Source organism: Pongo abelii, chromosome 11 (genome assembly GCF_028885655.2).
Source record: "Pongo abelii isolate AG06213 chromosome 11, NHGRI_mPonAbe1-v2.0_pri, whole genome shotgun sequence".
Taxonomy (NCBI): domain Eukaryota; kingdom Metazoa; phylum Chordata; class Mammalia; order Primates; family Hominidae; genus Pongo; species Pongo abelii.
Genome location: NC_071996.2, coordinates 113,307,062 through 113,329,351, shown reverse-complemented (window position 1 = coordinate 113,329,351; position 22,290 = coordinate 113,307,062). Strand labels below are relative to the sequence as shown.

At 37.3% G+C, this 22,290-nt stretch overlaps 1 protein-coding gene across 11 annotated transcripts in view; it reads right to left on the bottom strand.

Annotated features, from left to right (window-relative positions):
* The window catches only part of UNC80 (unc-80 homolog, NALCN channel complex subunit), a 229,246-nt gene that overhangs the window by 4,027 nt on the left and 202,929 nt on the right, over positions 1-22,290 (bottom strand). For 9 of the 11 annotated variants that reach the window (XM_054549776.2, XM_054549777.2, XM_054549786.2 and 6 more), the window contains 10 exons: positions 22,007-22,130; positions 21,063-21,269; positions 18,040-18,224; positions 17,268-17,433; positions 15,640-15,819; positions 12,362-12,500; positions 9,737-9,793; positions 2,404-2,485; positions 1,224-1,335; positions 387-586 (listed from right to left, as the gene is read on the bottom strand). In XM_054549776.2, the coding sequence (XP_054405751.1) occupies positions 387-586; positions 1,224-1,335; positions 2,404-2,485; positions 9,737-9,793; positions 12,362-12,500; positions 15,640-15,819; positions 17,268-17,433; positions 18,040-18,224; positions 21,063-21,269; positions 22,007-22,130 (1,452 nt within the window). The remainder of the gene's footprint in view (positions 1-386; positions 587-1,223; positions 1,336-2,403; positions 2,486-9,736; positions 9,794-12,361; positions 12,501-15,639; positions 15,820-17,267; positions 17,434-18,039; positions 18,225-21,062; positions 21,270-22,006; positions 22,131-22,290) is intronic. The other 2 variants (XM_054549783.2, XM_002812802.4) reach the window with 1 other exon arrangement.

Below are 22,290 nucleotides of genomic sequence, written 5' to 3'. Positions count from 1 at the left end.
CATTTTCTTTGAGCATGAACTTTGAATATTACATCAGCACTTAAGAAGTTTCAAATTTTTCTGAAAAAAGTTTCAGACTTTTGTATTAGGGATGCTCAACCTGTATAAACCTGTTTTAAAGAGCTGTTTTAGCTGCAAAGTATTTTCTCTTAGGTTTTTCATAAGAAAAAATACCAAGGCTTTTCTTGGTCCTTCTTAAGTAGATATATGCCTGGCTATACTTTAGATAGATTTTTCTCTTTCATGATGGCAGAAGCAGTATCTGTTTGGATAACAAAGCACTGCAGACCTGGACTTCATTATATGGAATAAGTGTGCATATCCAAGTGGCTGCTAGAAGTAAGTACACAGGGAGCAAGCCTTGCCTGTTTCTCTAGTGCTCTCACCTGCTTGGGAGACAGGCTGTGGAGATCCGCAACAACTATGGCGGGAGAAGATGTGAGGACTGGTTCGTCCATTGCTCCTGGTTTCCTAGAAGGGGCTGGGCTGCAGCCCTGTAGTTGGCCTGTTGCAGGAAGCACATCTGTTGGAGCAGCTGCTGGCTCTGGCTGAGCCTCAATGAAGGTCACAGATCGTTTCTGATCCGCTGCAGGTAGAGGTGAAACAGTAAATTGGGGAGGAGTTGGTGGAAACGGACTGTCAATGCTTAATAGTTGGTTTTAACCAGTGTCTCCTGGGGATTTTTTTAAATTAAAACATTGCTGGTTTATTAATAAATGAGAGCACGTTTGAACAATTTGCGCATGTTTGATTTTATCTTCTTACAAAGAGTAAGACTTAGGTAGAAAAATCATTTTCACATAAATGGCCTAAAATAACATTTGTATAGAACATTAATTGAAGTTGATCATTCCTCATAGCAACTGCCAACAGGACTTAAAAGTCCCTATTATTCATCATAGCTTTACCTTCAGTGAGACATATAGCAAACCCAGTTCTTGGCTTCAGTAAAGAAACCACATCCTTTTATAGTCAAATTTCCCAGTATTAGTGGTTTACCTTGGGCTCTTCCATTTTTTCTATGTTCATGGGGGTAGAGACAGGGACTGGGGAAGGCAAGAAGAAAAAAAGACACTACAGGTTTCTGGGAAACTCCTTCCCTTATGTTAGCACCTCCCCAAAGGTGTGCTTATCTCTATCAGCTTGGTTTTTGTAAGCCTTCCTGGCTGAGTTGCATGGCATCATGTCAATGGTATAGTCAGAAGGGACACAGGAGGCCTCACCAGACGGCTTCGTTTTAGGTTGAATGCTCCTGCGAGTGGTTGACAGCCGAGCCCCTTGGCGATTTCTGGGTTCAGTCTGAGTTTTCTGACGTGATAGTAGAGGACGTCTTAGCTAAAGAGAGTAGGCAGAATAAAACTTGCAACAGGGTCTAACTGCTTAGGAGGAAATTGTTTCTTTATTTATATGTTTCTGTGGATTCTTATGGTTGTTCCTTACATTTATAGCTGATAAATTTATTTCTGCATATTTAACTATAAGTATTTTCTTCTGACATTCCCTTTAGCTAGTTCATCTCCCAATTGTTAGTCCTTTATATATGCCAAGAACATTGACTAACATAATTTAGATCATAAACTTGAGAATTTCAGTAATTTTAGGATGCAAAGTGAATAACTATTGCTTACTGATCAACCTTTGCTCATTTAAAACTTATAGCTGAACATATGCTTTCAAAGCGGAGGTTTATTTTCAAAACCTCAGATGCTGGCCAAGTGCCTGGTACCTGAATCAATAATGGGAAGCTCCTATAGAAGCAACAGTCATAAGCTGCTTTCAGACTTTTATTTAGAAAGTAATGTAAAAGAACTCCACCTAAGGAAATCTCTAAAGATGATCTTTACTTCAGTTTGCTTTAAATTAAATAATCTTGAAATGAGAAAGAAAGGACTTCTTTTTCTTTGCCTTTATGCAGAAACAGGCCTTAAATCAACTGTATATCAAATCTTCCTCTGTCAGTAAGTTTGGCTGGTAAAGAAGGTTTCTAGGTAAGGAACAAATAGAATTATAGCCCCACTTACTTTACCACATAATCAGCTTTGCTAATAAGAAAATTCAGAGCTAAAATAGAAGATCGAAACATTCGGCTTGCCTAAGTACTTACCACGTTTTAAAGTTGCTCTGTGCTGCTTATTTTAGGTAGGGTGAATGCAAAATATAAACTTTAAAAAAAAAACCATTGTTTTATTTATTTAGTTAGTTTTTTAGAGACAGAGTCTTACTATGTTGCCCAGGCTGGACTCTAACTCTTGGGCTCAAGCAATCTTCCCACATCAGCCTCCCCAGTAGCTGGGATTCCGGGCACATCCAGCAGCAAAATATCTTAATATACATGGGCATTAAAAGCCACACAGAGCTTCCAATTCGTAGGATGGTTCTATTGCGCTTTAAGGGTCTACTTACCTGCCTCAGGCCCCTCTTCCTCCCCAGCGGCTGCTGAACGAGGAGGTTCTGTTGACCAGGTTCACTCTGTATACTTGCCACCCTGCCAAGCATCAACAGTGTTAGTGTACCCCGGAGAGAGTACAAGAGACCGTCCTCTGGTGGCTGTTAGCCAAAATCACTTGTATGATACAGTCACTTCAAAGATACCATTATCTTTGAAGGATAGTTGGGAGAGTCCCTGGGATGGGTGTTTTCAAATGTTTGGGAGGGAGGACAAGGCCTTGTAGCCCCAAGCTGCCAAAATTGAGATTCTGTTTTCAATCACTGATGCTGTATCTATCATTCAGAAAACATTGGTTTGATCACACCCCTGGTTTGGAAGCCACCAAAAGGTATAAGATGTCATATTCTAATCTCAATTTTTTTTCCAAGGGGAAGGGAAACGGTGGTGACAAACAAACACAAACAACTCTGTCACATGGATGGGAACATCTTTTTAAAATTTCAATGAAAATAAGATGGACAAATATTGAACACATCAGACACAGAATTTATTTGGGTGAAGGGGCACATTCAACACATGTTTGCAGCCTGAAGTCTCTGTGACTACTGAGTAAATGAATAGTCACATGGGTAAACAAATGTTTTTTTAAAACTGGTTTTAGATTTAAAAGGCTGGCAAAGTATAGCTATAGTTAAGCTATCATTACAACTCAGGAGCTTTAAAATCGAGTAACTGCACTCAAACATACCATGCAGTTTATAAAAGCAACAACCTGCTCCCCCCAAATTTACTGTGTATGTGTGTCTTTTGTATGCAAAAAAATGACTGGAAATAGTTGCTATTTTAGTGTTGGGTGAAGCTGAAAATACTGACATGGGCCCATGGTCCTTTTTCATTCTGCATGCATGTACAAAAAGTATTTATAATGGGAGTGGGAGTGAAGAAAAGAAGTATCCTGTGCCCCAGAGAATATTACAATTCTGTGGATGATGCCAATGTGATTATTTGGTTAATGGTTAATTAATTTCTGCTTTGCCTTTGCAAAAGGAGAGTCATCTACAGATAGTTCTTAAGAGTATAATATTCCACAGAGGAATCCAGAGTCAGCAACTGCCCAGGGAAAAGAAAGACTATATCTGTTCATTTCCATTTTTTAAATAAAGAGCCACTTAAATACCCAGCTGCAGTAGTAAGGAGAGAAATTGGTGGCGAGATAGGCAATCAGATGTTTCCCCTTTTGTGTTAATAATTGGTTAATCATCACAAAGTTGACAGTCACATTTGTCATTTTTTAAAAGTCTTAAATTTCCACTAAAAAATCAATGTGATTCCCAAATAGGGTTTATCACAGTTTTTATGAAATAAGGATGTAATTACACCATTTGGGGTTCACAATAACGAAATTCATAAAGAGTACCAAAACAGGTGCTTTTTAAACTTTCTTGTTCTCCTGAATGTCAACTTCAAAAATATCCATGTGCATTATCCTTATACAAATATAACCTTGAAACAGATGTGACCTTTCCATAAAGATGGAAAATTACCCCAAAGGAACAATGCAATAAATTCTGATAAGCAATCCAGACTATGTTGCTGGCATGTTTGAAATGACATCTCCTTATTAATTATACATGTTAACGTGTCTGTTAAGTTGGAAAGAGTATTCAATAACCATATGCACAAAAGTAGAAACAAGTTTCTTCTAATACTAAGCAAAGCTTTCATTGGAATGGATTTTTCATTGACATCTAAATGTTACCTCAGTTCCCTTGGCCATTAAGAGGAGGTTAATACTTACCAACTACCTCCCATTAAGGTAGAGAAAAGAAGTTAGTTGATGTACAATGGTTTGAACATGAAAAGTGATGTACATAGCATGCTTTCTTGTTTTACATTTGATGTTGTAATGAGTTTATTGCTTCTAGAATACTAAAAGGAAGCAGGTAATAAAATGTTTTGAAAATAATAGGGCAGAGAAAATGAAATCGAGGCAGTCCACTTGTCTCATTTTTATTCAGGAATCTGTGATTGTGAGAAAAAATGTCGTAAGAAAAGAAAAGAAATTTCATGTTACTCAGGGAGTGTTAAATGTCAAAACATAATGGTAATTTCATGAAGATTATTCCAGGAGAGGATCATAAGCATCGAAATTTTCTCTATGGATAGAGAGGCTTATATCTAAGAGATGTATCAAGTTTATAGCTATAGTATTTAGCTGTTCTGTAAATGATATAGCATTTCATCATGGAATGCACCCATCACAAATGAAATTACAAAATATATCCTTGGAAATATCCCAGCTTATAAATTATACTCGCTCTAAAAATGTGATTGCTAACATGTTTATATTTGGAATATTGAAGGCTGGCTTAACTCTGTACAGTTAGGAATAAGCAGCCAAAAAAGTTCACAATGATAATTTATACAGGACATGTTTCTTTTTCTGGGGTCTATATCAAATTGAAGTTGCATATAAAAAGTTTCAATTTAGCTTCTCTCCACATCATGTAATATTTCAGTCATCTGCAGGATGTGTGATGTATGACTATAAGATGTGCAATACTAGAATGAACCAGGAGAAGACTAAGGGGTTTTCACTAAGCACCTCTCTATGTTATGTCCAGTTTTTATTTAAATTTTTTGAAACAGTCCCATCATAGTCCCTACCTACTACAACTGCAGTAATCAAAATTATTTTTCCCTTTAGGGAAATACTATGTTATATTTGATAGTCAAATTTTAAAATATTATATTGTATTTTATGGTCACAAAATATCATACTCCAATAGACAACTGAATCCTTTCAGATAAGTGAAATGTATATTTCATGCTCTGAAAAGTTGAGACTATTTGTCGAGATATGTCAGAGTAGTGGGAGAACTTCTTAAAACTCTCCAACAGAGAAAACTGGTTTTCTAATTTTTTTTTTTTTTTTGAGACAGAGTCTTGCTCTGTTGCCCAGGCTGGAGTGAAGTGGCACTATCTTGGCTCACTGAATCCTCCACCTCCTGCATTCAAGCAATTCTCATGCCTCAGCCTCCTAAGAAGCTGAGATTACAGATATGTGCCACCACACGTGACTAATTTTTTTTTTTTTTTTTTTTTTTTGGTATTTTTAGTAGAGACAGGGTTTCACCATGTTGCCCAGGCTGGTCTCAAACTCCTGGCCTGAAGCAATCTGCCTGCCTCGGCCTCCCAAAGTGGTGGAATTACAGGCATGAGCCACAGTGCCCAGTCAGGTTTCCTAAAATTTTTAATCTTGGGAATGAGATATGACTGATTTCCATAGTTTTGGCCAAGTAATAAGGTGGAACAATAAGGATATAAGCAAATAAAGTTTTCTAAATTGAAGCTAACATCTTACAATATATTTAGGAGTAAATAATCTCTTATATTTTTGAGTCAATGAAAAATATCACTATGGTAAACCATATAATCTAGGTCTTAGAGAAGTAAATGCAACTGGGGCTCAGCAGAACTGGTGTGACCCATATTATCTACAAAAACCAAAAGCATCTTTTTTGAAATGCAAGGAAGTAATTTATAAGCTAGGGAAATTTAGAGACTGTTAGGAAGACAATTCTGACATAGATGACCTCTTCTCTCCTATATCAGTATAACGGTCTGGATTGCAGTATATAAATATGTATGCATCTCCTAATGAAATATATACCTAATACTATGGAGGCATATAGTGCATAAAGGATATATTTTATAAAGTATATCCTTTATGCACTATATACAATTTATCCTTTATAAAGGATGCACTTTATAAATAAGGTATAAAGGATAGGTAAACAAGGGCCATTCGATAATGCAATAAAAATTCATATCACTCATTTCAAAATTACAAAAAAACTGTAGATTGAAGTATATTTCCCATAAATTAAAAATTTAAGTAGAAGCACTAGGTGAGACCAGCACATGGAAAAGTGAATTCATATTTTCATTGCTTTTATCTGTGCCTTTGGTTTCAATTTTAATATGGTTTAGCGAAATTTAGAGGTGGCACAAAAGACATGCCGCATCATCGTCTACCCTGAGTGATTGCCTTGTGATAGGAATGCATGAAGCCAGCACTTCACGGGAGCGATAAGGTATCTGTAGAGAGCAGGGAAATACGCAGTAGACTAAATTCTACTTCCCCTTTTCTCAATAAAAGATTATTGTTTAAAATTTACTTAACCTCAACAACATCTGAGAAACTATATCTTAAGTGCCACATAATTTAGAGATTACAGGCTAAAATCACATTGAAAGGGGGAAGAATCTGGATCTTAGATATCCTGTGAGAACTGATTTAGCAATGGCAAAGTAGATATCTGTATATCACAACATATTTTCTTAGTCGTTAATTCTCAGCTACTTAAAAAGTTTTTTATGTTTTATTTTTTGGTATTTTGAGAGTGCTTGCCAAGTTTTTATGCTTTGAAAGTGTGTATAATCATGAGATGGGTTCCACTATATAGGTTATTTTTCTTTCTTTTCACCTAGACTATATAGTCTTGTTCAAACATTTTTATTTTTCGCTGTGATTAAAAGTATCCTTGCAAATTCAAGTAGCATTATAATCCTTTTTTAAAAAAATTAGAGTTGACTGTCAATTTCTGCCTTTCAAAATGTTCTAACATGTCCAACCAAAATCTAATTCTTTGGTGTAAACATCTGGCCATAAGTTCTTGAATAGCCTCTGTATGTCTCTATTCTTCTGGAGAGAAAACATGTCCACGGATATGTGTGTGTGTTTCATGGCAGAGACAGAGAAGGAACATCTACAATGAATTTCTATATCTCTAAGAGCAACAGTCTCTAGAGAAGAGAATTCTCCCATGGAATATGATTTCAGCTTATTAATTTCCAATACAAAGAATCTTTTCTGCAGAGCATAGTGTTTCTAATAGGCTATTTCTGGGGATGAGTCTAAAAGAAACCAGTTAGCACATTTAAAAAAAATCCTAGAAGTAATTTTCTAAAGGTATGGCAAATTTTTATTGATTTCCACCTATTCATCAGGTTATCTTGGTCTCTTCCTCATTTAGCCCACTCCATCCAACTTACCCCTTTTGTCTAAAACAAATGTCCTTTCAAAAGGAAATTCTCTTGCAAGTTTGGTAAAATGTTGTAAGAGGGTGGGAGCAGCAGAGTTTATTATTTTCCCTTAGATATGCTTCCTGATATTCTCTAAGCTTTAAGGCCAGATTTTCATTAGGACTACTTTGGGTGTATTTTAGGTCCTCAGTGTTGGAGTGTATGCTAAGCGTCATTACCTGGTTAATGCCTTACTACTTCAGGATTTTAAGAGTCTGCAGCTTAAAGGAAGTTCATGCCAAAAATAAGAAAGTCTGGAAACTAAATATAGAAAGTATATATCCTATTTTGTAAACCAACCTCCTAGTAAATGTCAAAAGTTCCTCTCCTCCAAAGAGAACTTGGTGACATGATGTAGTTCAAGAGATACAATTTGCAGGGTATGGCAAAAGTGGATGTGCTACTGGCTGGTAGAAAGCCTCTGTGCTATTAGAATTATTTCAGAAGCCAAAGTGAATGCCTCATCTTCCCATTTCTTAATGACCACAACGGGGTCTGGGTGACTCATACCCAGAACTAAAACACAATGGTCACAGAAACAATGGATCAACAGCAGTTGATTTAAGACAGTCATCAAAGTACTACCATGACTGACTAATTCAGTTGTAGACAAATCAATAGCTTCAGCTCTGAACCAGTCTCACCTACCAAAAACTTTGTGTATATTTCCATTGACATTGGAACCAGGACACACTGAATTGGTTTAGAAAACTACAAATAGGTCCTTTGAACCCTGAGCCTACCAGAGAGGGCCAAATACTTGGGAGAGTTCGTAAAAATAATCTCAAACTCCTGCCTTCTCTCACCAATCCTTACTCATCATGAGTAGAATTTGGCCTAATTAGAAAAGCCCCAGCACAAAGCTAGCTAAGTGGAAGTCTGACTTAATACTCTCTACTCTCAATAGGCCACTGAAATTGTCTTCTAATCAAAGTTCCCATCACACATGTAATTTTAAACATTAAATACCTGCTTTCTTTGAAAGCAATGAACACTCTGCTAGACTTGGTTCAGATCTCTTCCAACACCGTGAATAAAGGGAAGCCCTCTTGAGGACTGTTTTGTTTCTCAACTTCCTCCTTGCCCCCAAAGCTCCTGCTAATGGAATTAAGTCTGCATTCTGCAGCACTTCCACATTTACCACCAATAAGAGACTGATCTGTCAAGGCGAGGGCTGGCAAACACGAATGTCATGAATTATGGGTCTGGTTAAAAAAAAAATACACCCGATGATGGACTAAATTTCCCATTTTCAATTGCAAAAGAAAATGTGAAATCTGAACAAGATGCAAAGAAAACAAAAGACAACCTTTCACAGGAACAGCCTCTCAACATTTCCTCATCTTTGTGATAAAGCAATAAACACGGGTGTATTGTACTCACTAGATAGTGCAAACCTGAAAGGGAATGTTATCTCTTGAGATGGCACAAAGATACTCTAAGGATGAACAAGAAGCCTTACCCCTAATGAGGATTAGTTGAGAGGTGTGAATCAACAGCACAAGATTAGGAATGTTTGACGTGGTTTATCTGAGTGTTAAAGGTGCAGTCCCCTTTTCTGAAGCTTTAAACCAATGGCCAAGACATTACATTATTTGCATCATAAGACTTCTCTTACTTACCAAGAACTGTTTGTGTCTGATATTTCATGCAAGTTTTGGAGTCACCTTTGTGCTAGAACAGACATTCTTTGTATAAGTGTTGCTGGAACAAGCTACTATAGAAGTCTGCCCAATAGCATGCATCAAAGAGAAGGAATTGTAGTATATAAATTGTATCCACATTACTATTCTTTTTATAACATCATTGTCTATTTTCTTACCATCCATGGTATTAGCTAAAAGACCTGTCTTGATTTAATAAGGGGCTTCCTGATGATGTATTAAAGGGCCTCTGAAAAACAGTTCTTAACAAATATCAGTGTGAGAAGGAATAATTAGATGGGATAAATTTAACATTTGGCATACCAGACTTTTTAGACATCCATGGGAAATGCCCCATAAAGAATTCTACAATTTTTTTAAAGTAAGCTTTTAAGGCTTACTTGATTGAGATTGAGCTCTGAAGCTGAAAATGAAGGAGGGTTTGCTACACCTTTGACTTCCAGGCTCATATGTTCATGAACAACAAAGGGCAAGGAATGGAAATAGATATTAAGACAGGGCGAGAAGAGACAGAGAAGACAGAGAGACAGAGGAGACAGGGAACAGCTAGTTTCCCAGCACAGACACCAATAGACAGGTAGCATTGACACTGTACCTAGAAAGGCTGCCCTCGGCGGCCAGGCCCTGGGAGTCATCGAGGACATTAGGTTCACTGCAGGAGGGGTAGGGAGATGAAGCATTTAGGGAAAGAAAATGAAAAAAAAAAGAAAAAAGAAAAAAGGCATGCAATTTTCTGCTTCCAAGAACCAAAAATAAATAGATTTAACAGAACAAGGAAGGAAAAGGAGACAGTCAACCATTTCACCTTGTGCTGGGTTTGTCAAGACATAGGACTCAAGGCAATGGGGGAGGAAGGGCTTTGGATGGATACAACTCTCAGAAGAGTAACCTATTTATGGGTCAAGAGTTAAAATGAACTCCGAATGGGCCCATAGGCTCTGAAACACATTGCAGAATGAATCTGTAGAAGATGAAACTATCATTTCCTTTGGTAACCATTTGGCTAGGTGGTGATTATTTTTAACCTGTCTTATGTGCATGGTGTTTCATTGACCAGGACCCTGCTTCTTTCTTGTGCATTCTAACATTAGCACACAAAAACCACTTACCATGAACTGCCACAACCAAGCTCTTGGAACTGATGCCATTAAGAAAAGCAAAGAAAGAACACAACTTTCCCTGCTAATTTTGCAATGAAAATGCAAGTAAACAAATGGAAGGAAGATATCTTAGAAAATTCACGTGGAACTTGCATTTACCTCCTTACTCTCCATCCTCTAGTGACTGAATTGTAAATGCCAAAAGAAGAAACCTGTCAGGTTGGTGAGAGAATAATTAAATTGTTTATCGATTGATTGATATGTATGTAGCTGAACTGAGATTTGTGAACAGAAACTATCATGCTTTATCTGTCCTTCTTTCAGTGCCTAGCATTGAGCTAAGCATCTGTGAGGCACTCAATAAATACTCGTTAAATTGGAGAGAACTAAACCATTTAGAAAACTGGAGTGCCTCACCCCAAAGAATTGAGGCTGACATAAAAGTTCACTATAAAAACAGCCTCTGTCCCTAGGAAGAGACTCACTTTCCCTTATGTACAGAGACAGTATTATTACCTTCACTAGTCTTCCAAAATATGAATGAAGTGCAAACTATTTAACTATATTATTTTTTCTTGATTTCTAGAAATCAAGAAGATTTACAATCAAGATATGTATAATAGGACAAATTTTCTCCCTGCGAACAACTTGACCCCTTAATGAATATGTAAAAAGGAAATTGATGGCCTGGTTATTTTAGGTAAATAACAACAAAAAACCTCTTTATGAAATTTCTACAATTCTATAATTTAAATAAAACTTTCAAATAATTGATTTTTAAAAATATTCTTCATAGAACCATGCACATTGCTAGCAATTAAAAATACACTGATAGCTACCAATATTAGCTGCTTGTGTGGCTTTATATCTTTTTTTGGACATGTTATTGTTTGGCTTTGATTTTGTTCACACTTTTTGTGTATAAGACTTTCTTTTCAAAGGAAAATTGCCAAATGGTATGTAAAACAATTTCTTACAATGATACGAACCTTTATATAGTATTACAAACCTTTATATAGTATTAATCTTTGTAATAATTAAATGGTACTTATATAAAACATTGCCTTCTTAAAAAGTATGCAACTTGTTTATTAATGATTTATCATTTTACCCTATTCTTTGATATTCTCCAAACTTGGGCTTTATTTCACAAATTTTATTTCACCTGTGTAGTTCATGAACCATTTGCGAAAGGATTTGGGTACAGGGTAATTATTCCTACATATAAACTGGTTTTATGTGAACGTCCGAATATGCCCTGAATTTTATTATTTTCCATGTGTGAGTTGTACTACAATGAATCTATACGTATTAAAAATAAGCAACACACTAAAATCACATAAGGTCAATTCCTTGAAAAACTCAATTCCTGAAGTGAAAATATCATTGGTTCCAAAACATTTATCTACTTAAGATAAATGTTTTGACTCACATGAGATCATTTTCATTATACTTTTATTGTATGTATATATATATACATACACATATATATAGAGGAAGTTTTTTTTTTACTTATATTCTTAAGAGACAGAGAACACACAAAATATTTAAAGGGGTTTTTTCATGGAATCATAGAACTATAGATGGAGAAGTTACCTTAAAGATCATTTTAGCAAACCTCTTCATTTTACAGAGGGAGAACTGTGGATTACGGTTAAATGAACTGCCCAAGGTCACACACAGTGGCATAGATCCTTTGCTGCTTGGTTAAGTGTCACTACCTACAACTGAATACTAATAATGTATCAGAAGCCTAAACTTTACCAAAAACATAAAGATGGTCCTAACTCTTGCCAAGTACCCATCATTAGCTTAGCTAATGATAAATCTGAAATACAAGAATGCCATTTGACAACAGAAAGAAGATCATATGTCTATGGAAAATTTTTAAGGAGAGAATACTTGGATCAGAAATTGGGATCCCTTCTACTAGCTTGGCTTAGAAAACTGCAAAGTGTTGCCGCAGGAACCTAGTTGACAAATCCTTTGTGGAATGATCTATCTAAAAACATTACCATTGCTTGCTTCTCTTTCAGTCTTTGTAGAATAACAGGAGTGTATTTTCAGAATTTCTAACTTTGCCCCCAAATGCAGAGTATAATATAACCATAGCTGTTTACCTCTGGCTGGGTAGCATGCCCACCTCAGCCTGAGGTGCAGACATGCTGGAGACATGGCTGGAGAATCGCCTCCTTCCAATGGCACTCAGGAGGTAAGCTTCTTGTTCACTTACCACGCTGGGCATGCTTATAGAGTCATCTAAAAGGGGCAAAGGAATAGAGTGTTACAAAAACTATGACACTGACCAGAAAAACCCAACCAAAGCTGTACTTGGGTTCTGTCTTGGCTTGTGTACAACTTAGGGCTGTTTGTAAATCTAAATTATCATTGGTCCCTTCATACAGATAAAAAAAACTTAGACCTTTGGGGGTAATGATAATTCTTCACGTCTATACATCTCCCACCCTTCCACACTAGAACATCCTTCATGAAATAAATGTAAATTTTTACAAGTAGATTATTTGTGAAAGTCAACAGGCATCAGCAAATTTAAGATTTGAGAAAAGCTAGCACATAATTTTTTAAAAACATTCCATAAATACTTCAGGGGACTTTGTTATTGAATGAGTCAAATACATTTCCTTGACATTCAAAAACCACATTCAGTACAGTTAATAATTTCTAGACTGCTGAGGGAAAGACAATTTCAGATATTTTTAGGAAAAATATTTGAAAGCTATAAAGTTAAGAAATAAATGCTTATTTTAACCGAAATTTTAAAATTAAAGTATGTGATTTTTGTTTTCTCCATAGAAGCAGAGGTTTTTTTTGTTTTGGTTTGTTTGTTTTTTGTTTTTGAGACAGAGGCTCACTCTGTTGCCCAGGCTGGAGTGCATTGGCGCAATCTTGGCTCACTGCAACCTCCGCCTCCCAGGTTCAAGTGGTTCCCATGCCTCAGCCTCCCAAGTAGCTGGGACTAGAGGCACATACCACCACGCTCAGCTAGTTTTTGTATTTTTAGTAGAGATGGGGTTTCATCATGTTGGCCAGGCTGGTCTTGAACTCCTGACCTCAGGTGATCCACCCACCTCGGCGTCCCAAAGTGCTGGGATTACAGGCATGAGCCACTGCGCCCATACAGAAGCAGAGATTAATGTACTCAAATTCATATGAAAATTAACTTTAGCACAGTATTTATGACAAAGTGACTTAATTCCAAATAAGCTAATGTTGTTTGTTGATGAACACTAATATTCTTTGATAAACATATTGAGTTTTGGAGAATGTGTGCTACTGTATAAGATCATCTGATACTATTTATTTAAAATATCAAAGTAATCATATTTCTAATTGAACTTATTTCAAATCAAAAGGTGAATATAAAACGTGCTAGCAATTTTAATTTGCTATATAATCACTGACTTAAAATTGATTCTTGTTATAGAATGATATTTTCTTTTTAGATGTGTCCACAGGGAAGAGAATAAACAAATGTGTCTTAAAAATATAAAAAACGTGGTAGGATAGATTCAGCTATTTCTACAAAGGCCTTTCCCAAATCCTATTGATTATTCCCCCTTATTTGTATTCACATATCACTTAACACTTATGTCCCCAGTATTTGTTTGGTGATTAAGCATGTGCTGTCTACCAGTAACTCTTTTCTAGGTGTTCTTTATTGTAAATGTCTCTCATCTCCTCTACATAACTATATCTATTATAAGATCTTAGAAAGCAGAGAATGTATCTTTCTCGTACTTCCTTCTTCCTTATCTTATACCTGACAGGCCTTAATACAAGTCTGATTATTGAATGTAAGAAAGTTTAATTCAAAACAATGATCTGGTTTTCATACCCCTCCCTATTTAAATTAATACACACCCATATCACAAACACACAATACCATTTGTTAGCAATCTTGCTTTCATTGGAATGGTTATGATGTCTGTGATCAGAGATATAAGCAAAAAATTGCATGGCTCCCCAATCCCCCTGCTGCCTCATCAGTATGTTAGTGTTGGCTTTTGGCCAGTGATATCCCTGTTTAAGTCTTACTTACTTTTCTTTCCTTGCTCCTTCCTACAGGTTAGGTAACCTATTATTTATAAGGTTACCTGCAAAATATATTTAGCTCTACAAAAATAGGTGATATCATTTCCTATAATTAATAAGAATTGCTGGGAGAGGCTACTTCAACCACTAAAGAAAAAATTGATTTTCTTTAAGTTTTACCCATACTTAATGGATATTTAAACTGCTGATCCTTTTCCCTTTCATGGTGTTTTCTCAGTCAAGATTTCCCTAATTACAACTTTAGGTGTATTTTCATGAGCAGTCACCAGGGTGATTTAGACAGAAATGTGTCTATAGGCCAGGCACAGGACAATATGATTTTTCCCTTGTCTGACCAACGCTGAAGCTAACTGCAAATATTACTGGTAAGTACTGACAAAGCATTTATTTTTTCTCTTCTCTTACATTCCCAACTGTCATAGGACATTAAAACACTTTTATTCATCTTAGTTAATTAAAATTCTAACCTCAACTCTCATTTCTTCTATTTAATTTAGTTCAGAGTAGAGCTTTTTGTTGTTGTTTGGTATGGAGAGCCTCTGAGTGAAGATCTAAATTTTGTTCTCATTCATATGGTATTGACAACACAACTTTGCTATAAACGTTATAGCAGAGTATCTTAACACACAAGTGGAAAATAATTAATGCAATATTAAGACCCCTGAAATGACAGTAGCATTTAATGGAACCTTTCACCCTAATTTTACTTTTTATAACCTCCTGTGAAGCATACATATGTAGTATTTCTCCTCATGTCATCACACCAAATCTCTAGCACATGCCTTAGAAGCTTCTGGGCTGACCTAGTCACTGGGGATTCTCTTAACTCAGCTTTGGAGTACTTTCCCTCAAGACAGCCTGCTGGTTTACATACTGGCTGGTAGAGCCAACTGGTCTTTTCTGAGTCCTAGGCATATACACGGCTCACTTTTCCTTGCCTAATGAGGCCATTTAAGTTCCAATCAACCCTCTAAGCAAGATGTCCAGGAAAAAGGAGAATAAGTGCTTTCCTTGGTTAGTTATCCACAATTTAAATGGGAGTTAGTGGAAAAAGGTGACTATATAGGTTTAAAGAAAATTTAGGAGTCACTAATGATTTACTTTTTTCCTGAATTCTTTTTAAATTACCAAAGGATATCAAGGAATTTACAGAAATGCAGGCATTAGGAATCATGGAATCAGTCACATTTCCCCTAGAACTCCTTTTGTAAAAATGACTTAGGGGATCAGAAGCGGAAAAGGTCAGAAGGGCAGTAATCCTTCCCAAGCCCCTGCTCGTATGGCCAAGCCATGTCTTCCACCCAGATTCTTTGGAATGACCTACTTTCCTCATCTTCCTCATCAGTCCGACTCAGGGTGTCCTGCGAAGCCTGCTGGGATGGCTCACTGTCCTGCTCCCAGACAGTGCCTGTGCCTGTGTTAGAGCGGGACATGGTGGCCAAGCTCAGGCGGTAAGCAGAGGTGGAGGTGCCCACGGTACTGATGGATGTCTTGCCTTGGTAGGCTAGAGGATTCGAGAGACCAAAGGAAATGCATGGTGAGAATCTTAAATGTCCACTTCAAAGTCCTCCCTGACCACTTGTATTTTTTAGGAAAGGTTAGTTAAATAATGTGTCCCAGACAAATGATCTTTATAACAAAGTTGCAAATGAAAGTGGGGATTTTTTATTTTAAAGAATCAGTATTGGCCACTGATATAATTAAATAGTTCCCTTGCCAGAACATAACATCTGTAACAATATTAAATGCTTTGACATTGTTGCCTTTCTTATTGGTTTTCTATTTTATTTTCCAAGGTTGGTAGGATGCAAATTAAATTTGACCTGAATTGTAGCTTCCAACTTGGCATTTTTTACTAAGAAATATATCTTATCTGACACAAGCACATCAAAGTAATAAATAAGTTGTCTGATGTGAACCCCACAACGCATAATCAAAACTGTTCTTATTCTCATTTTCTGGAAATTACGACCTATAAAATACCCCTCAGTTCTATGTCAGGTTATTTTATTACAAAGCAGAATATTTGAATGATAATGTGTAAATTTCACCAGGATTATACCTGTCAATTTTTTGTTTTTAACACATTGTCTGCAAAGAACAATAACAGCTTTCAAAAGAAAGCAAATAACCCTTCCCTCCCACAAAAAAGAAAATCTATCACATATTACATTTTACTTGTGGGTAATGACTGCCCTCTAATGGCAAATAATGATTTATTTTCCTTCCTCAGTAATCTGCTGCTAATATAGTTATAAGAAAGAAAGCAATGTACTCTCAAAGGATACCTTTAGACTAATGTAAAGAAAGTACCTCCTAGTTTACCAGCTCTAAGGGAATCCTTCCCCTTCCAACGTGTGAAAAGTTAAAGTTAAAGGCTTTATAAATCAATCACAGAGATCTGGTTGAAAAATCCCCTTAAAATAATCACTTTGTGTGTGACAGTAGTAAGTTATTTACTTGTAAATTATTTATCTATTTTCTACTGTGTCTGTTTCCTCATTCTTTACAGGGACTTTCAATTATATACCTTGAAGGTATTTGTATGGATTAAAGGAAATAATCTACCATAAAATAGAAGCTCAATAAATGAATGTCCCCCTTCTCTTTTTCAAAAAGGAAATAAAGGTAATGATTTAAACCATTTTTCTTCCAATTAAATACTCAAGAAAGAGATTAACTACTAAAATGAAGATTAAAAAATATATAGAAAAGGAAAACTAAATTCTTATGATATCCTTTTGATTTCTATTTTGTTACTGACAAAAGAGGAAGTCAAATCTAGTGGTGGTCAAATGGCTAACTTATTAGAAATGGTCAAATCTAGCAGTGTACCAAAATGGCTAACGTATTCATAGTTCCAAAAAGTGTGGTGATCTGGACAGAGGGATTCTTTGTAGGCTGTGAGTTCCACTAGTCAAACAAATTCACAACACTCTCATGCACACTCACCTGATCCACTATGAACTGCCTCTTTTAGAATTTTTAGTTCACTGTTGAACTCAGCAATGAGCGAGCTCTTACACAAAGGGCGTGGTATGAAGCGCCGCTCCAGCTGGTCGGCAATATGTTGCCGGGCGGAAAGCTCTTCATGATTCTCTGCTGGTTGGGCCAGCAGCTGAAAGGGAGGCATAACATTCTCAGGGCCTCAATTTTCCATCCATAAAATGGGCTAATTGCTGTACCTATTTCATTGTTGTGAGGAATAAATAAGGTAATGCATGTGATGTTCCTAGAATGGCACTTTACACAGAAGTGCTTAATAATTACATCATTTTAAATCACTGCTCTAAGAAATTGGGGCATGAAAAGAACAAGTGTAGATGGGTACTGAGGGTCTTGGAGGAAAAACATACGTTAAGTATCCTATGTTTTCATATGTTTATTTAAAATCAGATCTCAGTCATGCCACTGAAGATAGAAGATTCTCCAAACTATTCCACTGGACCAATCTTTTGGGTGGGTAGAGTGGGGAATGATTAGTAGGGAGCGGGCAAAGTTTTACAGACTCCAATAAAGCTCTTACTGTGAAGGCATTTCTAGTGTGAAATTTTATCCTCTGGAATATATTTTTGGGTGGTTTTCTCATCAAGCATGGTATTAACAGGCCCTACTAACTGGCAACAGTAGGTACCATGAGCACTCCTGCCATATTCCTGCCTCAGTAGAGAGCCACACATTCATTTGAGCTTGCCACTTTCAGGAGGAGAAGCACACACCACACCTTGCACTGGATGAAAGGGCGCAAAAGCACAAAGATGGGTATTCGGGTCCGCACGATGAAGTCAAGGAAATCCCAAAGGGCCAGGCCTCCCACCTTCCGCAGAGCCATCTCCTTCACCTGGAGGCTCAGCCAGTACCACTGGCTTCCGAGCTGCCTCTCAAAGCAGACGAGAATCACCTTCAGCGCTTCACACCGGGAAAAGAGAAAAATGAGCCTGAGGACCTGTGCTTCCGAGGAACCCAACCTACATCCAGAGCCCTTTATGCACCTTTAGAAATTTTCTAAATTTCTAAGCTCTCTCCATGTTTCTAAAAACTTCATATGTGTTCCCGAGCAAGAGTATTCTGGACATCGAGACAAAAACGTGTATGCTAAGTGTTTTGATTCTGATGAAGAGTACTCAAGTATCTTTCTTAAGTGCATCTTAAGAACTACTATTTTGGAAAATACAGAGCAATATGGTCCACTGAATTGAAAGGAAAATGTTTCATAAACATGATGTGTGGCTAACGTTTTACCTTCCAAAAGTTTTGTCATAATAACTTTATGGTAATACGGACATATCACTCACATTCTTAGCTAAAACATGGATCTTAAAAATCTTTTCCTTTTTTCTTTTAACCATAAAAATAAATATTTGTGTTACTAAAAGTAAAATAAAACCATGAAGAAGTACACAAAGTTAAAAAATATTAAGTCCTTTTCCTTCCCAGTTCTCTTCCTGACCCCACACTAAACTGTTCCCCAGAGATAACCAGTAAATGCATGCAGTGTATCTTTCCAAAAATAAAAACACCTTCCTTCATCGCACACTACGTCTATTACTAAACCCTACTGGATTTATTTGTCCATATCTCTTTCCTCTCAGATTCTGGCAGCCCTTCACATTCTACATTTATTTTTATTTTTCAGGAAGCATATTTCCCAAACCATGTGTCAGGACAAACCAGAGTATTGTGAAGACATCAAAGATTATGACGGGAGCTCCCTCTGCCACTACAGCTTTTACCATGGAGTCTGCCATGGGGCAGTCAAGTGACCTGGGCCTTCTTGATCATTTTTAAGGCCCATCAATCTCAGCATCCAAAAAATGTGTATACGAAACACATTTTGATTCTGATTAGGAAAACACAAAAATCTTTCTTAAGTGCATTGAGTGACTAAATGCACACAGAAATCCAATTCTCTAAAATCCTCAAGAGTCACATATGCCTTTACCATCTTTAGGATGTTTCCAGGAGAGAACCATGCCATGTAACACAGAGAGAGAGATTGCAAGATTCTTTCTTACCCGTATTCCTCCTCAAAATCTCACTTTTCACAGCAATTGCTTATCTCAATTCCTTTCCCTCAACTAAACAAACAAACAAACAAAAAACAACACTCCTCTTTCTCTACCATAATTCTGATGACGTTTTCACTGTTACTAAGCCTGTTGGCCGACTTTGGCTTTCTGCCATTTTACTTTCCACCTAAACCTCCATCAGCCTAAGACACAGCAGTGTATAAAAGGGGCTCAAGAACAGAGACTCATTCTAGCTCTGTCACTTATTAAGATATATGCCTTCAGGCAAGTTACTCAACCTTTCTGGGCCCCAGCCTCTTCACTCCTAAAATGAGAATAACACTAACTTCTTAGAGTTATTGAGAAGATGAGAGGATTCAATGTGGTAATAGTGTAAAGCACAGAAAACTGCTTGGTGCACAGTAAGTGCTCAAAATAAATGTAAAAACAAACTTAAAATACAGGTTCAGTAGCCTGGCCACTAACAAAGTAACAACAACTCTTTACTGAAAAGGCAGACAGTGGAGAGGACAGAAACTCATCAAGTGTCTTCTCATATCCTTCCTGTACATGGTAAGCCCTTTTTCTCCATCATCCTCTGTGCAATCCTAAACTTCATGTAGGGCTCTATGATAGAGCTTAGATTTGAATTCTACTTTTGTATACCTTGGCCAACTGAGCATCCATATGGGTTGGTCCTGGGTACATGCATTCCTTGTGTCTTTTTCTCCTTTTTCATTTTCATTGTCAATCCCCTCATTTTCAAACACATCCCATTATAAGGCAGTTCAAACACCACCCCCCCCACATACTCCAAACTCCAAGGACTCATTTTCATCAATGTGTTTGTGTTCATTTTATACTTCTCACCAATATCTGCTTTGGTGAATTGAAAAATATCAGGCAAGACTTTCTCATTTTGAAATTCCCCACTGCCAGTGCCACTTATTCTCAGTGCTATGGCAAGAGTGGTCTTTTCCTGCTGGCCCAGTTCATTCAGGGCCAAAGAGTGGCTTTCCATTGCTCCATGGGTCAGGACCAGGTTAAAGGCAGCATGGGATAATGGGAAAGTAGGAGTCAAAGAGGGAAAGGGATTGGGAAGCCTATGGGAGCAGGACTGGACTGGCCTCACTAGAATAATGATCAAAGGGGAGATTAAAGATATGTTAAGGGAGGAAAAAGAGCTAGTAGGGGCATAACATATTGCAAGGTCACCAAATCTTGCTGCATAGGATGTAGACTGCCCAAATCCAGAACTCCATTTATATAGGTGACAGACCAATGAGCCCCACGTGTTGTGCAATGCTGTGTCTTTGTATACTAGACTGAGTTTAGATCTTATAACAGCTACTGAACCTCACTAGTGATCTTGTACTTAATCAGCATGGAAGAATCTTTACTGCAGATGCCTTCCTTACAAGCCCAGACACTTGTATATAAAACAGCCAAGTAATTTAGGCATGGCAGATGTGAAACCATGTTGTTTTTTGGCATATGTTTACTGAAGGAAACCAGACTTTTTTGCAAGGGTAATGTTTCCTGTTCAAATGGCTTCTTTAAATACATTCTGGATTGAGGTCTCTTTAAATACATTCTGGTTTGAGGTCTCTCTAAATTCTTTCTAAGTTGGAACTTAACTAAGTACATCTATTTATTTATTTATCTATCTATCTACACATATATTTTCACATACATATACATACACATGCACAAACAGAGAGAGAGAGAAAGTACCAACCCAAGTATGCTGCTTGGCTGGTGGACTCAGCCAGCCCTTCCCTGCGCAAGTCTTTCCCAGCATCCCCAGGGGTGGAGCAGTGGGCTGGGGAGCTCTCTAACATGAAGTTCTTACTCCTGGATGTGCTGATGATCCGCGGTGGGAGGAGCACATTGATGACTGTCTGCAGCAGCAGCTGCACCTCAGGCTGCTCCAGCCATGGGCTATCTGAGGGGCAGAATTTGGAAGAGGGAAGTGGAAAGAAAAACATCACAAGGTAGACTGCCCACAGTAGATACAGAAAAACTCAGCTCTTTCCAAGTCCAAACTACAACACCCTAGAAATTCAGGTGTTTCCCATCAAGTACAGCTTCAGCAATGGACAGAAACAGTGATTCTGGCACCTGAGTATTTTCTCCATAGTGGGTACCCAAAAACTTGTGGTCTTAGCCAAATGTCTCGCTTACCATTTCAATCTCCTTTCTTTTTGCAAATACTCATGATGCACTGTACTTACATTTGAGACAAACTTTTCCTAAAAGAATCCCTCTACCCCTAAGAAGAAAGAGTAATGAAAATACATTGGAATTTAATGACAGTGGCAGGATTTCTGCTAAACCCAGTGTCCGTAGGTTGTGCAAGTTTGTTCACCTGTCAATTCTTATATTGTACTTCAACGAATACCATTTCCTCAACTGAACTGAACAACTGTTCCCCTGATTTTTGCTGTACTGCAATGACTTTAAATAGGATGTATCTCCTAAGAAGTAGAGCAGAGAAACTCTGGTCCCAGGTAGCTAAACTGAAAAGAAAGAAAAACTCTTATTTCCTAAGATGACCCTATTTAAATCATTCAGACTGACTTCAGTGATAGCCTTCATGGGAACAGCAAAAAGAAATAACAGCCTGACATTTAAGAAAACACAACAACAATGATAAATTTCCTTTAGTTAAATTAATCAGACCTTTGCTTCCAGATCCTACTGTGAGCACAAATGGGATGAGTAGATTTAAAAGCATCCCCTCCCTTCGCTCTTGATTGGTGAATGGGGAGATCACATGGCTTAAAGGAAAATCTTCTTTTAAAGCCTGTGCAGCAATAATAGAAGAAAAGATTAATTGACCACCACACCCATTTAGTATGTTTGTTTTTACACAGTATGATGGAGACGGTGACTCCCTGCTGGCTGCTCCTGTAAACTATGAGTTCAATTGTTGTCTGTACAGCATACAAGCTTCACCCAAAACT